General features: G+C 37.0%; 1 protein-coding gene across 1 annotated transcript; it reads right to left on the bottom strand.

Moving 5' to 3' along the window:
• Window positions 1-2,353: 2,353 nt before the first annotated feature.
• LOC149932984 (mitochondrial tRNA methylthiotransferase CDK5RAP1) lies at window positions 2,354-7,806 on the bottom strand. The gene is made up of 11 exons (XM_090155178.1): window positions 7,341-7,806; window positions 7,170-7,273; window positions 6,842-7,112; window positions 6,684-6,765; window positions 6,504-6,624; window positions 6,163-6,411; window positions 5,958-6,111; window positions 5,754-5,884; window positions 5,479-5,628; window positions 2,556-2,693; window positions 2,354-2,491 (listed from the first exon to the last, which is right to left on the bottom strand). The coding sequence occupies exons 1-11, from the start codon at window positions 7,636-7,638 to the stop codon at window positions 2,411-2,413; spliced, it is 1,779 nt and encodes a 592-aa protein (XP_090011304.1). The 5' UTR covers window positions 7,639-7,806; the 3' UTR covers window positions 2,354-2,410.
• Window positions 7,807-18,176: the final 10,370 nt, after the last annotated feature.

Genomic DNA, 18,176 nt, shown 5'->3' with positions numbered 1-18,176 from the left:
ATACTTGATTTTGGAACTAAGGTAGCGCAGCGTAATACCGTTAGCTCGGTTCAAAATTTACTCTTTGTTTTTCCTCTAACAATTAATTCTTTTGAAAAGCCCATCTATGTAGGTACTCACGCGATTTGAAGTGTGTTTGTTTAAACGAAACACACGATTGATTCCTAAAATGGGCAACCACAAAAATAGGTAAACCAGAATGATAAAGATTTATGTTTTGACAGTTTGACTAACGAGTTGAAGGTTTCGAGGAATCATAGTAGGAAAAAACCTTCCACTGTCGAACAGAAAGTTGTCGGTAAAGACTAAAGAGGAGATAAAATGGCCGCCGTTAAGTACATAGATATAAGAAACGTATATAAAGGTCCTATATCTATGGTTAAGTACGTAATATACGTCTAGGCTCGACTGCACAGGGCAATTATTTATTAAATCGGGTTAATCGACGATATCTCGATACCTTAACAAATGTAAGAGGATAAACAAGATGTTACGGACATTTAAGTACACACAATCTCCCGATGGATCAAATATATTTTAAATATTAAATTTGAATTTGAAGAAATTTTCAATTATCTTGTACATTATCTTAATAAACCCAAGAGGAATTTTATCGAAAATTATTTTTTGAAATTTTGGAAATAAGATAGCGAAACGTGAAAGCGTTAATTTAAATAAAATTTTAGACAAACCTAATTTTTCAAGTTACTTGGTTCTGGAAATAAGGTAGCGAAACGCGAACGAGTTAGATGGAGCTTGTATCGTACGCAATTCAAATATCACAATAGTGCGTACACAGGTTATGGGGTTCACCTAACTAGCCGGAAATCTCACTTAAAATTAAAATTTCTTAATACAACTGAAAACCTAGTTCAGAAATGATCAGTTAAAACTAAAACTATAATTTCAACCAAGTCAGTCTTAATTTAAAAAAAGTATGTAAATTTTAAGTCGAATATCACGAAAAAGCATTAAAATTGAAAACAATTGCTAATTTGTGGGCCCCCGTTCTCCAAAATTCATAACGGGCTACCATGCAAGGGCATGATATTTCCTTTCGATTAAGGGCCGTCTTTACATAATTGGAGGCCCCTGGGCAAAGCTAGGGCGAGACTCCTAATAACCCCACCAGATTCAAATAGTTTCACTTGTCCTACAAAAGCTTACTAAAGAAGAAGCTTATTCTGAATTTAAAAAAATATTAACAAACAAAAGTCTTTATTCGTTTTAGATTTACCCTGGTTATTGAAGTTTCAAGCAATGTTAAAAACATTTTTGTGATTAAAATTTCTTTTGCATTTCAAAAATTGAAAAATGGGGCCCTCAAGAATCTTGGGGCCCTAGGGCAGTGCCCTTTTTGCCTAATGGGAAAGACGGCCCGGGATATCATATCCCTGGCCCTTCTAAGCCTAATTCTTGGAGAGTTATTTGGAATAAGGCGTCATCGACATCGGCTACACTGTACGTTCGGCCCAGTACACTCAAATCCCTTAGGGATTGTGTGTAAAAGACGAGAAAAACAAGTACGACGCTGAGCTGGTGATACTGACCTTGAAGAGAGACAGTTTTTGGACAATCATTCACATCCCCGCCATTGCGTGACATTATCATTAGCGGTCGAAGCCGCGAATAAACTACTGTATCTCGGCCCTAATTCTACCAATCGCTTCTATTGAGTCGTTTCTTTACGACCTCCGCCCCCTTGTGATGCTTCGTTGAATATCCTAGTTTCATCATTTAAGCCTTAGCCCGCTCTCTCTCAAAGATATTAACCAACTTTTGAACGACTTTCAATCGCTGTGAAACTCCAGAATCCACCCTATAATAAAGGATTTTTTTGCCTTAAGGCTTTGGAGAGATTATCTATCAGAAAATAGCCTTATCGTTTTACTTTTTGGTAATCCTAATAAAAGAACGAATAGATATTGCTTTAACCCTAATTGCGATAAAAGTAATACGACACAACGACCGCGGATCGACTTTTCGATGATGGGGAAGTTTTCGTTCACTTGACCGCGTTATTGAGGTCTATTCTCGGTTATATCTCAGCGCGTTGATTTTCATTTTCGGTACTATTCCGTTTTGGAATTTGAAGTTTTGTCACGTCGAAGACGATGTCCTACTCTTTCAGAGTATCTTCATTTCGAAACCAAGCTCGTTACGGATATTATAGTAGACGAAGATTGCCCCGCGATTTTTTTCAAAAACCCGGAAGAACAGAAAACGTTAATTTTTGGTTCAGTGGTCAGCGTTGTCGAGGGTGGACACAATTTTGAATTTAATTTGTTTCAACTCTAGGCTACGTGTTGATATTTGAGAAAGTAATCGCTGATTTTAAACAAAGAAACGAAATTAGCGTATCAATTTTATTTTTTAATCATTCGACTATAAATACATTAATTAAAAATAACTATAAAAACGAATGAAATCCTTGCAGCGTTGTGTGATTTAGGGCTGTTCCTTTCAAAACTTGCGATGAACAGTTTTCGATCTATAGAAATACGCTTTCAAATTAAAAGTACGTTCAAAATAGTGAACTAAATTGTAAAGCTTACTTTAACAGTGACATAGTCTCCTGGTAGGATGGATCTTTGACTGCCGCTATCTGGGTCGAGCACTTCCGCTTTTGGGAATATGACTTTGGTGTTCTTGTCGTTTCTACCCGCCCATTCATGCTGCGACCTTTTACTGGTCTGTAATATTTAAATACTAAATATCAATAGGCCTTTCTACAAAGTAACATTGTCCTTATTGTTTTGATGTTGCTGCTGCGTCACGGGTGACGTATCGATGACGTTTTACCGCAAAAAGCCCTGCACATAAGAGTAAATTCGACGAGGCACACTGTTTTTAAGCATTAACTGAACTGTATTTCGTGACGAATGAGCTACATAAAAACAAGTTCAGCAAGCGTAGCTTATTTTATAGAAAGGCCTATTTAGAAGAACGGGAAAATTAATGTAAATATCATAAGTAACATTTTCTTTTATATTTTACTTTTATCAGAAATTAATGAATTTAAATGATTTATATTTCAGAAAAAAGTTATTACAATGTGAAAAATTTAGCCAAACTTTCAATGAAATAAATGATAATCATAGAATTTGTCGTAGGTCTACAGTAAAATTACCTTCAAAATGTGTCAAGATAAAATTGAATTCCCTGACTTTTTACAAATTCTTAAAATTCCCTGACCTTTTAGGCCAATTTTTAAATTCCCTGACTTTACCCTGTTTTCCCTGACGTGTTGCCCGTTCTGATATTACCATAAGTGGATCATTCTCTCTAAGTATACAAATTCCGGGTCTCGGTCGGGTATCTTAGTCTGGGTTTCGTGAGCTTGTATAGAGAGCAAACTCCAGAGAGAAAAATTTTGAAAATATTTCGGCGGAGGCGCCACCGAGTGGTCAAGACGGTAACTAAAGGGGCGTTTATTGAACAAAACTCTACCCTTGGATCTGAAACCGACCTTGAACAAATATGGTATAAATTTCTCTCTCTCGGCCCTCGAGACACGTTTCAGACGTGAAACGTACCATAAGAGATGTAAGAAACGTTAGATTCGGCAATATAAATTCAGAGTGAAGTTGAGGTGATACACAGTATAGGACCAGGCTTGGAAATAAGCGGTGGTCACTGGGTCAAAGACCAGTTTATTAATTGCTCGGACCAGTTTTTTTATTCAAAAGCTAGGGGTTCACTGGTCCAGTGTCCAGTTTATTAATTTAAAATTATCTACCGTATTATTAACCAACTGGTCTACGTGACCACTTAAATAATTCAAGAGTTGGGAGTCACTGGCCAAATAGACCAGTTTAGAAATAAACCTTATTTCCAAGCCTGTATAGGACAGTTGTAAAGGGCTGCCAGACCGACCCCGACAAAGACTCTAGTCATAGGTAGCATAGAGTTTTGTCTACTTAGAGAGAATGATCAACTTATGATATTACCTATTACCATAAGCAGTGGTGCCGATCGCTTTTTTTCCCAATGGGGGCTGAAGCTCACTAATAAACTTGGAATGAGGCTGCTGGCAACACTTTCTTGCTACGGATGCTTAAAAGTAAATGGCCTTTAACATCGGCGGTTTTACCAATGGGGGCAGAGCCCCCATTGATTTTTCCCAATGAGGGCTTCAGCCCCGCCGCCCCCATGGGGTCGGCGCCACTGACCATAAGTGGATAAGAAACTTAAGTATGGCACATAAATAATTCAGTTAATGATAGTCTGTTGCGGAATGATTGCGAAATCGTATGTTTCCGAACAGGAAACTCGTCTCTTCCTACTCTTTCCGTTGGCAAAATATTTAGTTTGATGGCGAGAAATATGAGCGTACACGCGTTTAGGTTTGAAATTCGAAAAAAACTAACTTCTGAAATGGAGCCAGTGTTTATAATAGTTATTTTTATCTTAAGATAATTATAATAATTAATCATTATTTTCCAAAAGTAAACGTTATTTACACTTTTGAAAATATATCAATTTTCAATAAGCCTTGGCAGGAATCCATAACTCTACTTGGAATGCTTATCGCGGCAAATTTTCGTCTCGATGTGGCTGACGGTTTTTTTGACGTCACTATGGTAACTTAACAAACCACAACGTGAGAGGGGAGCATGCGCAAAGGGGATTTTTCTCTCGTAGGTGGGGCCAAAGCCGTCAGAGTGATCTTACCATATGCGATACGGTAGGATGGGTGGGGTACATTTGGCCGACTCCTCATTTGACCGACTGCTCATATGTCCGAATGCCATGAGCAGACCATATGGCCGACTACTCATTTGTCCGACTACCCTTTTACCCGAAATTCGGGTCGGCCAAATGAGCAACCCATTTGACCGACTGTTATACTATAGCCTGTCCTATACTTTGTCTTTAGTGTTAAGTTGACTTATAGAACGGGCAATGTATTCTAAGTATTATTATTATTATTTATTATTTTTTTTTAATTCTTACTTTTATGTTATTTTTTTTAAATTCTGTTCATTTTTAATACCGCGATCCTGTAAGTCTACGCATAAGTCGGCCTATGCAGCTTTGTAGATAACCTCTCTAAATAAATAAATAAATAAATAAATAAATAAATAAAACCAAGCTGGGCCTTCTAAAACGCGACCTAGAGGACAGTACCTAGCCAAACGCACCTAGTATCGTTCAACCGCCAAATGGACAGTCGGCGTAACGTGTATTTTGTGGTCGGCCAAACGAAACTCTCCTGGCAGGATAAGCATTCCAAGTAGAGGTATGGATTCCTGGCCTTGGCTGGTCTGTCAAATCGGCGATTTTCCGGGCTTTCTCCAAATACTAAACAGACCATCATTAAAAAATTTGCATTGGGTTAATATGAAGTGCCATACTTATGTTTATTATCCACTTATGCTATAACTAATCACTATGCGATGGATATCGCTTTGAACTTGTGTGCCTTACTTATTTGTTTAATGTTACTTAGGAAATATTGATGTAAAAATAGCTTACACCCTCAACCAGAACTAGCTGTTCTTGGCCAATCAAACTTTTATGCAATTCAAGGCATATTTCTCGAAATAGTTTCGCAACTTCGTCAAGTCTTCGCAATTTAACATCTTTGGGTACCTCGTCCTTAAACTTGTGAAAAGCGTGTGTTTTCTAAAAACAGAAAATGAAAAAAAAAAGCAAAAGGTCATTGAAGGTTTGATATTTGTCTTCTGGTGACATCACAAATAATCTGCACTGACAATTTAGATTTATTTAAAATTTAAACCATGTCTCACCTCTCTCATGCTGTATGGGAAAACGTAAACGTAATCATATTTGACTAATTTTAACAATGAAATAGTATCCACATGCTCTTCTTCTGTCTCGCCACAAAATCCGCAAATGAAGTCACTAGTCAAAGCCACGTCTTAAAACATTTTGGAAATGAAACCGTGAGGTAACATTTCAATTTTACCATTTTAATAACATTGTTTGTATACCTGGGATTATTTGTTTAATATTTTCAACTAATTCTAGGTAGCTTTCCCTCGTATAACCTCTCCTCATTCGTTGCAAAACATTTGAATTGCCACTTTGGGCTGGCAAGTGTAGTTGCTTGCAAATATTAGCGTTGTCATTAATCACTGTTAGAACCTAAATATACGTTAATATTTTGGGGCTAATATTTGCAATATTGAAAATTACTTCATTGGGGAAATCTTTGGGATGCGGGGAAGTAAATCTGATTCTCATTTCAGGGTCTACTTTTGAAACACTGTCCAACAAGTCAGCGAATAACAGACCCCCTTTTTTTGGCTTGTATATCGTTTTAAAGCCCTTGGCCGTTGGCACAGTTTTGTCCTTATTGGCACCTTCTGTAAAGAAATGACTTTCTTGTGACATGTCTCGGTAACTGTTTACATTTTGACCCAAAAGAGTGACTTCTTTAATTCCCTAAATAATGAAATTGAGCTTTTTTAAATTATATTTTTTACTGTCAAAAGACAAAACAGTTTTAAGCAAAAAACAATAAGTTGAGTTTTTACTTGTTGAGATAAAATTTTAATTTCTTCCAATATGGAAGTAACAGGGCGACTTCGTTCTCGTCCCCTTGTAAATGGTACAATGCAGTAACTGCACATATTATCACAGCCTCTCATAATTGAACTGTTAACAGTAAATCTTTGTAATATTTTCCTTATTTCAAGTATATTTAAAAAACATACACAAAAGCGCTTTTAGATCCAGGATTAATTCTAACTGGTAAAACATCGGCGTACGTTTCTTCCATTGATAGTTGAACATTTACTGTTTTCATATAAAAAATCATTTAAATAATAAATATCTTTATAATATGCAAATTCTAGAAATTTATGGTCTTTACCAGCTGATTGTCCACTGTATGCTATGGACAATAAGTTAGGTAAATCTCTGTAGCTATCAGGACCAGCGACAATGTCGACCAATTTATCCTTCTCGATAATTTTAGTTTTTAATCTTTCCGCCATACAACCCAGTAAACCAAGTTTTATTTGTTTTTGAGGTTCGTTCTTTTCTCGTTTTAATTTTATGGAACGTAGATATTCTAAGCGGTTCCATATGGTTTGTTCGGCACCTTCGCGTATTGCACACGTCATAAGTAGTATAACATCAGCCTATAAAGAGATAATAAAAATAAGTTTATGCAATTTGGCAGTGTATTTTTGCAATACTTTTTTCTCATCTTTCTCTTCTTGGAAGCCAGCGTTTTTTAAAATTGACCACGCAATTTCAGTATCATTTACATTCATTTGGCATCCATAGGTTTCAATATGAACTATGAATTCAGAGAATTGTTTGTATTCAATAATTTACACATTAAATATTTGGTAATTGATAAATACCTTTACGAGAATCTCCAGAGATATCGTCATTTGTTAGATATGGATGAGAAAAATTGGTGTCTACTTGGGTACTTTGTGGATTATTATTTAATGATATAAAATAGGATAAAGGGGGGCCTTCTAATTTTTTAATATTTTCGTTTGTTACAGGCTTTAATTGGACATTATCTGGATATTTACTAACATTGGTTATATTTCTGGTATTAAGCCTTGCATTTTTGTACCTGAACCACTTAAAACGTACGTTTTGACTTAAATCATTTTTGCTATATTCTATTATCTTAGAGAATATACGCATATTTATTAATTATACTCCAAAAACACTAATTAATTAAAGTTTTTGAATCTTTTTCAATCCAAAATGTAACGTTTGTTAACAGTCAACAAGGAAGCGGCCATTTTATTTTGAATTTTGATTTGTGTTTTAGATTTTCACAACCAGATGGCGTGAAAGTTTCGGCATTCCGGAAAATCGTTCGTAGCGAAATCCAGAAAACAAAGATCTTAGTAATTTTGAATTTGAGCATCATGATTCATGATTGGAATATATAAAAATAAAAAAGTATTTTAGAAACATTATTTGGTGTAATATAAAATGTATAAATGTTTAAAATGCGATTTCATCCAGGAAAATATTGTAGGATTTTGGCACTTATTGTGAAACACCGAAACAGTAGCGGCGCTAAAGGTGGGCTGAAGTGGGCTTTAGCCCCCCCTGCATTTCTGAGAGGGGCCACATATTTATAATTAAGAGGCCACATATTTGAATTTATGAATTTTCTTTATCTATAGAAATTTTTTTTTATTGCCAAGAAACGTTTTTCTGGAAAAAAAAACTTTCAAAATCAATTCGTTTAGTAGACCATAAACAGATAGATTCGGGAGGAAGGGAGTAGAAATTGAGATAAAGTTGAATAGACAAAAGAAAGAAAATAAAGGGGCTTAAAGGAATTTAGGGAAATACCTCGGGCATACATGTGTTCCCTCCAGGTCGGATACAAGGTCAGTAGGGTGTCTAGTAAACGCAACGAGAGCCGCAACAATAAAACGACCTTGCTCTTCTCGCTTCCTGGAAAATTTTGGGTATTTTCTATGGGTGTGCAAATACCTTTTTTTGGGGACCAAATCAAATATCAAATATTTTTTTTTAAGATCATCAAATACCAAATCAAATATTTGAAAAGTCAAATAATTTGGTCAAATAGTATTTGGTTAAAAATATTTGATCAAAGACCAAATAGTATTCAAATATCAAATACTAGATCAAATATCAAATAATTTGGTTTTCAAATAATGTCAAATAGTTGTCTTCAACCAGTTTCAATTTAAATAAGTAAAATAACTTAACCTCCATTTCATTTATATTTAACAATAAGTCAATTACCCAATGAAACTATCTTAATTATCATTAATCAATTAATCATCAAACTATTCAGTTTAACTATTTATAATTATAGATATTAAAATTACGATCCATGGTTTTAAAATTTAAGTAATAGAAATTAAAAAGACAGATACTTTATTACCAAGTCATAAAAAAGGTAGCTTTCGGCCCAAATGTTAACAATACTAGCACTTACAATATTTACAATTACATCGCTGACAATAAAAAATAATATCATCCCTTTTTTATATTTTTTTTATACAACCTATTTATAGTTTGTTAATTATAAAGTGATTCCATTGTAATATCCAATAACTACTTTTATAGGTTTAATTTCCTCCAACCAAATATGTGAACCGTGCCTTTATCTAGATTTATAAGTTTTAAGTGACAATTAAGTCTAATAGAAATGGAATTTTAAATTGTTTCTTACCATTAGTGTAAGTTGTTCAAGTCTTAATCTTGAACTTTTCTAATTAACTTAAGTCTGAAACTATTTAAATAAAAGCATTTATTAATGCCGGTTTAACATAAATAAATTTAAATAATAATAAATCTAACTAAAACAATAGACTAACTAGTAGTAAAGAACCAAGTTTCTTTTACACTGGTCCAGCTTATAATGCTTCTTGCTTTGTGTTTTAGTTTCGCTTTCATATTTCCATTGTTCAGCCAATGGCCAAAGCGCACGAGCTTTAAAATTTTTGGCGGGAAAACCCAGACAACTTCTAGCGGTTAATTGATTATTTGACTAATTTATCTAATATTTGAAATCAACAAATTCTATTTGAAGACACCAAATTATTTGATTTTGGAACTATTTGACCAAATACCAAACTATTTGATATTACCAAATACTTTTTATAGCTATTTTCAAATATCAAATTATTTGGTCAAGAAATAAAATATTTGACAAATAGTTTTAAACACTATTTGATTTGGCAAACCGGTTATTTGATTTGGTATTTGGTTTAAACCCCCTAAACCCCCCCTCTTATATACGTGCTTGTATATATATATATATAGTTTTTGCTTATATATGCAAAAACTATTCTAAAATAAAATTCCGCTACGGGTACTCGACGCCGAGATATATTTCTGTTCGTAGGTTAACATAGAAACTTCACGAATCGGCTGGCCGCTATTGCGCGAGTGTTAAAGTTCGCCGTGACCAAGGTAACCAACTATACGCCCATGTTAAAAGGTGGGTAAAAATGTCGACCCACCCAGCGAAATTTGAATTTATATGAAAACTAATTTCCTGTCTTGCGTTGTTTCGTGTTTTCGGTTTAAAATCTCTGCATTTCAGACGATGTGTAACAAAATAGCAGTTTCTTCTTGATCTTTCCTATAAATTCAAATCTTGCTAGGTGGGTCGGCATTTTTACCCACCTTTTAATATAGGCGTATAGATAAGACTATGGCCAACTTTGATGACGCGCTGTTGCCCTAACAGGGCGTCATCAAAGTTAGCCATGATAGGACAATAAAGCGACTGAATTTTCGGAGGAGGAGAAGTGGGTAAACGCTTCATTATAAAACCGTCAAGTTCGCCAACCAGAAATCCAGAATTAAAGCTCTCAGAATTCTAATCTAGGGTACGGAGTTCTTTATTGTCTTTGGTTCGGCACAGAGCCCCCTATTGTCCAAATATGACAAAGGACTATTTATTTCAATTGCAAGTCCAAGTCGGAGCTGGGCGAGATTGTCAGCGCCGAAAAAAGATTCACACAGAAAATTAGAATTAAAACAATAGGGGGGGGAGGGTTTCGGTATACTTGGGCTAGCCCTGTGCATTAAATCTAATTATAATACATTTTTAAAAACCACTGTTGCATAGTAAAATTTAAAATATTTTATGAAAAATATTGATGATGATGCCGAACGGCTTCGAAAAGTTTTCTAGTAGTGATCAATATTTTTCATAAAATATTTTAAATTTTACTATGCAACAGTGGCTTTTATTATTTTATTATATCGATTGTTATTTTATTGTAAGTTACTTAGGATATCAAGAATTGAAATAACCATTTTCTTGTCCACGGAGTCAGTAACGTTTGACCATAGCAATTTCGCCCAGTATCTACAAATGTGTATCAGAGCCGGAGCGAAGGAGGCACACCAGGAAAGTCTGATAAGAAATCGCTTGTTGGCGTATCTTTCAGGGAGGACTTTACAGAGAGTGCAACTGTGACAGTTCTCTTTCGGTGATTGACGGCTGAGAAAATACACTCTTGCCAAAAGATCCGAAACTCTTTCAGTTTACTCTGCTTCTAAGTTTACATTTAACGCGTCGAACCATATTATCAGAAGTATATCATTTATACTTTATCAGAGAAGTATCCATAAGAACCTTGAACTAACGCAATGCTAAGATCTTTAACTTTCAAGAATGACGACGCCCTAAATTCTGTATATAGTGCCATCTGGTGGTTGAAAAATTATGATAATGCTCTAATTGAATGACCATGATCCAAAAGCTTTAAACTAAAGCTTTCAGTTATTAAAAGAATTTTGATTTTAGTTTAGGTATTGAAAACTTTAGTTACACATTTTTTTTAAATATTTTATTTTTCGAAACCTAATAAAATAAAATATATATATATAAAAATTATCACCCTGTGTATCCCGTATACTACTGGGCCATTCAATAACAAACATATCTTAGTTTTCCAACCTCCAGATGGCTCTAATTTGAAAAGCTAAGACCATTTGATAAGTATCAGTGAAAATAAACTTTTCGGAAAAAGGACTAAACCGCCATTTTCCCTCACAATTTATAATGGCGAAACAAGTTAAATTGTTAAAAATTACCGAATGAGGTAAATGAACTTCTATTTGAGCCAAGGCTTAATGTAGAACCTGCAGCGAGTTTAGCGTACCAAGGCGAGAGCTAAATTCTCCTTTCAAGTGTATATTATATAATTACCGAATTGTATCCAGTAGACCCTTTAAAGCAAAAATATAAATAATAATGTTAAAACGCGTCTAAGATATAAAAATATAGTTACCCACGCAAATATTTTTAACCATTCTGATGACATAAATACACGTTTTATTACGTATAAAAAAGAAAATTAGGGAAGATTTCCAAGCCCACTGTCGTTCTTTTTGAACCCTACAGTAGGCTTTAGGATTGTTATAAAAAGGGTCATTAACTCTAGAATAGATAAAAAATAAAAGCTGCCGTTTCATAATGAAAATCCGTTTTTTGTTCAGACTTTTTGGGAGCTCAATTTTGCCTAGCGTTGGATTTTTTCCTTCGTTATCCGAAATGGACCTATAATTATTCCAAAGCCGAATGCCTTTTCAAAGAGTAATTGTTCAAGGACCGCGGAATCGTTTGAATTTCGCTAGTCTCCGGAAATAGCTTGAATCATTCGCCTGTTTAGACTATTCGAAGATAAGGCAACTCTGTTTCTTTGTTCTAAGTTTTAAATTATTTCTAGGCATTGGCTTTCTTGATGACTGGTTTTTTCCCCATTTCTTTATATTGATAAAGTGTAGTCGATTTAATGAGAAATCGTCCGTTATTTTAATTAGTTTCAGTTAACGATTAGTTGAGAACGGAACTAGACCGTCGATCGTCCGTCCCAGAAAATAGAATTTTAGAAGATACTCGATTGTTGGCTCGATAAAAAGAATGATTAGACTTTACCCACCCACTCTGTTTCTTTCGAACTATTAGGTAAGGTTTTATCTCTACATTTAAGACTGGCAATTTCTCCAATCTAGGTCTTTTAAGTAATAGCTTCCATAGAGATAGCGTTAGTTTGGCGCCATCAAATTACTCTCTTCTTTGGATTGGCAGTCCCCAGGGGTCGTCGTATAGGTGTCTTTAGAATTGCCTTTAAAACTTTTTCCCCAATTGTAGTCGTTTTTCTTGGAGTGAAGTTCCTTTCTGTTATTTGGAGGAAGATTCGTTCCGGGATGACCCTTGATGCGTGCCAGACTCTAGATGGATGCGTGGATCGAAAACGATCGCGACTATTGCCTGGCCCCGTACGCGAGATGGAAAATTGGTCTTTTTCCAGCACCTCCTCTCCATCTTCGGAAAGAGTTTCCACGGATGAAGCGAGTTCATTCCGAGAACCTTTATTTACCCCTTTTCCCTGATATTCTTTTTTCGAACGCCGCGCCTGGTTGAGTCTGAAAACGGTGGACAATAGGTCAAGCAATAGTGTCCACTTATTTATCTTAGAGTGGCGGAGGTCGTAACACATTGTTAGTTAACTTTAGTTAAGGCTTTCTAAAGCTGTTTGTTTGAGCTAGTGGTTTTCTTTTGGAAAATGTAATATCGCGGTCATCATGACATGGTTGAATTATCCGCCTACCCGAGAAAGGTTGAAGAGGTGAAACGACGCTGTCCCGTCGTTAGACGTCAGATTTGGGGAACTAATGAGAGCGTGAGGGGAACGTTAGAATTGCTTCAACATATAATCATTGTAATATAAATAATTACATATAAGAGGGATTTAATAGCCTAAAATAGGCCTCTTCCATATTGGACTCGCAGACGCGTGGGACTACTACTCTAAATGGAACCATAATTCTATAATATTGTTAGTGACGTCATCACAAGAAGAAAATCTCCTACTAGCGAGGTGCTGTCAAAGGCTTTATGTAACGCGTTAGCGAGCGGACGCAAAACCGCGCCGAAGCCCGCAATGCAGTCTGTCTCTTGCATAGCTCTCAGTTAAATATTTGCGTGTAAAGAATAGGAAGTGTCACACTTATGTAAAAATATCATACACTTATGACGGAACTGAAGATTACACGAGGGAAATGAAGCTTTCAATTTTATTTAACTTACGAGTACACAATAGAAAGTGGATTCTAAAGAAAAACCTATAATTCGATTGCCATCAAATTCACCGTCCACCATTACTCGATGCGTTCCGAATGAGTAATGTCCTAAGTCTAGGTTTACTTATTAGTTTTGGTACTTGGAAATCGAGCAATATCCTCGCTCCGACGTGGTTGGCCTAATAGAGATTTTCTATATTTAGTTTTCGCGTCCCAAATTTCGTCAGACTGTCGCGACGGACGCGTGGTAGTCCTATTGCCGTTTCCTATATCGTCCATTTGAGCCGGGAGTAACATCCGTTTACATTATCCCAGCCCGAAGCCCATTAAAAAGATCCCTAATGCGTTGCCATACGCCAGGAGTAAAAAGCGCTACGCGCGCTAGAGATAAAACGAGCGGCTGAGCGCCGAACTGAAAAAGAACCCTACCTAGGGAAAGACTTGGCCGTTAGGGGGTAGCCAATTTTCAAAATATACACCGCGGAAGGTATTTTGAACGTACAGTTTTCAGAGTTTTCTACCCCTAAAACGACTCTTTGACGCAATCAGGGTACTAGACCCCAAAAATGGGGGTCGGAAACCAACTAGTACAGAGCCATATTAAGAGAAAAAACGCCGAAATTTTACGTAAAAGTGTCGCGTAGCTGCTCTTCTTACCGGGCCAGCTCAGCAGAGGGATAAGGGCTAGTTTTCACTAGTCCAAAAACGCCACGACGGTTAGCTTCGACGCAAAAAATTCCCGTTAGGCCTAATACAATATTTTTGCGTCCGCCGTCGCCGTCGTCCTGTTTCTGTCATAGTGAAAACCAGCCTTAAGCTCCCTTCGCTCCGTCCTTATATTTTTTTAACGAGCAATTTTTAACGATTCCCGTCGACTCTCGATTTTTTTCCCGGTCCATTCTCCGCGAAACTCTTAATGAAGCGAGAACCGCTGAAATGGAGGCTAATTTTAGCCCCTTTTTTCCAGCCTCGACAGCCGGTTACATTTCGCGGTTGATGGAAAAGTTAAAGATATAATTAGCGCTCCCTTTTTTTCACCCCGCGCTCTTAGGCCTAATAAAGTTGATTTCGCGAGACGGGCCATACGAGTTTTCGTATCAATTGCAAACTAATGTCTTGAAACCTTTTAAAAGATCGTTACGCACGCGTGATCCTGGTCGTTGGTTTCGCTGAAAAGCTTTTATGGGCAGACGGGTAAGGCCTAATCGATTGAGCCAACATTTTTGGGCAACTTTGTTGATGAGCGCCATTTTCGATTCTATAGTTTGAAAAACACGTTGCCTTTTCGTTTACACGCTCCTCGAAAAGTCTCTGATACTTAATTTTAAAATATTTCAACTACAAAATATCTCAATCTACATTTACAGGAATCCATAGCTCTACTTGGAATGCTTATCGCGGCAGATTTTCGTCTCGATGTGGCTGACGGTTTGTCTGACGTCACTATGTTAACTTAACAAACAACTGCGTGAGAGGGGATTTTTTTCTCTCGTAGGCGGGGCCAAAGCCGTCAGAGTGATCTTACCATAGGCGATACGGCAGGATAAGCATTCCAAGTAGAGGTATGGATTCCGGACATTTATTAAGATAAGCAAGATTCAACCCCCAAACGGTTCCAATATTGACCACTCCTTCCTAATATTATCAATAATAATAATATCAAAGCTCCTTAGGTCCAAGTCATAGAGCGAATTTTAATGCCATTAATTTCGGCATTGGAAATGGGTGGTCAGCCACTCATGCCACGCGAGCCAACAGGTGTTTATGGAGAGGGGAAACCGAAAACACGGGGGAAACCCCTTTAACCAGTGGGGAGATAACTTACAAACTCAACACAGAAGAAGATGTTTCTAGTTTTCACCTATGGCTGAACATTGTCAATTACTGGTTTGTTGCGGAGGTAATAAATAAAATTATTGTTGGAGTCTTCCGTTGGAGGCTATATTTCCTTTAATATCTTCATTTAGTTTGGTTCAATCAAAACTAACACGAAAAGTATTAGATTGGAATATTTGCAGCTAAACCTCGGTCAGAAATATGACTGTTCTTCAAAACTTGACCAACAAAAGTGTTCCTGTTACCAATACGTTTTCCTCCATTCACAAGTAGCAACTCGTGTTTTACAAAAACATTTTGCCAAAATGTTGGCTCGTTTTTAATAGGATAAAACCGCAATTTATAGACTCATGATAAAACGACATCGTTTACGGTTGTCATCTTATACGGAATGTCAGATTTGGCAACTTTCGCAGTTCACACATTTGCGGACAATTCAATCCTGGATTCTTTAATGTCTGACGGAGCTCCTGCCAAGATTCCATCTTTCAGGATTGAGATCGCTATTTTTCGCACGCGCGTTGTGCGGATGACAAAAACTCGAAAAGCGTCATTAAAAGCTTAAAATGTTTCCCCTTCATTAACTTCGAAACTTTAAGGTTGGTTGAGTCATTTCTTGAGCAATGTCGCGTATTTTCTGTATACACAGACATTGTGGCGTTCGTATTTCCGAAAGGCATCCATCCTGGAGAGGTTTCCCTCTCTGGCTCGCGTTCGTGTGTGGTAGTTAGCTAGTTAGCTCCCAGAATGTTAATTCCCGCGCCACGGAAGGCAATCGGGATTAGAGGGTTGCTTATATTCTATATCTTTTAACTGGCGAGACCGCTGACACCTTTCGCCGGTTTCCACAAACGTTATTTTCAGATTTCTATCTATACTTCAAAAGCGTTACTGGAAGTAATAACATTACTCGGGTAATAGTTATTTTGTTGCCAAGAATGTAGTCATTTTAACGGAGAATATGTGAGCAGCACCGTGTCCGATTCTTGATTCCCCGAAGAAAAACCACGCCTCTTCGATTATCCTCGTGTAATATTTCGATATTTCTTACACTGTAAGGGGAAGACCCTAAGGCAATAGTGGCGACCACACATTAACCGTGAACTCGAAGACATCTTCACGTTCAGTAACCCTTAGAAACGATGTAATTTCCTCCTTAGACATTGTCGAGTAGTCCAAAGTTTTCCAGTTATAGAGAAAGGGTTTTTAAGAATTGGATATTTTTTTGGAGAGAAGTCAAGAATAAATGATTCCTTAGCGTCTCTTTCTCTTCGCTTTTAACTATTTCCGAAATCTCTCCTTTCTTGATTCTGTCAGTGTCTTTCGGTTTGGGGCGTCCTGTTTGACTTTTTGCACCGCGCTCTTTCTGAAGTGTTTTCTTAAGGAAGCCGCTAAGATGAATGGCGGTACTCATCTGTTAAAATAAAGTTTTATATCTTTCGCGTGTACGGGCTCTCCCCTTTCGCCTATACCCGCATTTTCGCCACTATCAACTTTGCCGCTCCAAGGTTGAGCGCCTTTCGAAAGCGTCGCGGAGTGTACTTTATTCCAATATCGTCTTGGCAGTTTGATCGGAAGCGGGGGAGATGGTCGAATCTAGGCCCTACCATTCACCTCTGTTCTCGCCTTTAGCTTAGCCGCCTAGTGACCTCGGGATCGCGTCTATTGGTTGGTATATAGCTCGTTCTTTCGTCCCCGGGCGTCGCTAGTGTCGCCGCGGCGTTTCAACTTTTATATCCAAGTTGACTTTTATACGAGAGGCGATGTCTAAAAGTCTTTTGAAACCTTTATGAAGAATATATAAAAAAGTGGCGGGGCGGGGGGGGGGGCATTCACTGAAGCTCTTCTTAAATTATTTAAAGTCTAGTGGTACGGAATGTTACAGATAAGACCACAGTTTGGCCTTAATACGCTTATATACGTCTACGTGGAATTTCATAAAGTTGACATTTTAAATATTTTGAAGCGGTTTTGTTGGAGCTCAGTTACTCGATGAAACGCGAAGGTTATTGTCCTTCGCGAGAAGTTACGAACGCGCTTTGTAAGTTTCTTTTATCGCGTTGCGTCAGGACTTACAGTACGTATTCGAATACGAATTACCCTCGTTATCCCGATTATACCACTTTCTCGCATCTGTTTCGTGTCTGATACTTTTTGGATGGTCTGTTTTATTATTTTTGCTTCCGTTGCCATAGTTCCAATAGAATCTACTCCGCGCTAGATACTATACTTTCTCCCTTTATTAGAGCACTCCGTAGATCAAAATTAGATCTGATGCCTGTGCAAGTGTTTCAAAGGCATTACATCCGTGTATTGTGATTGAAATAAAAGCCAGCCAGGCGTAAATTGAGTTTTTATTCGGAGGTAGAACTTGCTTAGTTAACAGCGTAAAATGTAAGTGGGAGTAAATGCGAAGAACGTGTTTCGGTTGGTGAGAACGTGCGAATCAATTCGTTTAGGGAAACAATACGTACTACCAAACATAATATTGACCTTTTACAGAAGATTCGAAATCATTGCTTGTTAAAAATATAAAAAAAAGAGTGCGTTAAAATATATATATATATGCATATTGTCATTTGTTTGGTATCATTTGTTGTGTTGTGTAGTGCATTGTAGTTTATTTGCATCCGTTTAAGTAGGCACGCAAGGTGCAAAACCGCTAAGTGCAGGTCTGCCAAGAGCCCCGGCTGTCAAACCCAATGCAACCCAATGACCTGCAGACTAGCAAAATACAAAGACAGACAAGCAAAGTACAAAGACGCAAAGTGCAGGGCCACAATGTAACCCGGCTGTCAAACCCAATGCAC

The sequence above is a fragment of the Leiobunum rupestre genome, chromosome 8 (assembly GCF_980474605.1).
Source record: "Leiobunum rupestre chromosome 8, qqLeiRupe1.1.hap1, whole genome shotgun sequence".
NCBI lineage: Eukaryota > Metazoa > Arthropoda > Arachnida > Opiliones > Sclerosomatidae > Leiobunum > Leiobunum rupestre.
Note: the sequence above shows the minus strand (reverse complement) of the source record. Positions and strands in the feature narration are given on the sequence as shown.

Bases quoted from the DNA above. Each gene is read 5' to 3' on its own strand.
- LOC149932984 (XM_090155178.1), bottom strand. From the start codon at position 7,638: ATGCGTATATTCTCTAAGATAATAGAATATAGCAAAAATGATTTAAGT. The intron at 5,629-5,753 runs GTGAGACATGGT...TTCTGTTTTTAG, and splicing joins TCCCATACAGCATGAGAGAG to AAAACACACGCTTTTCACAA. The intron at 2,694-5,478 runs GTAAGCTATTTT...TAAATATTACAG, and splicing joins AGCTAGTTCTGGTTGAGGGT to ACCAGTAAAAGGTCGCAGCA.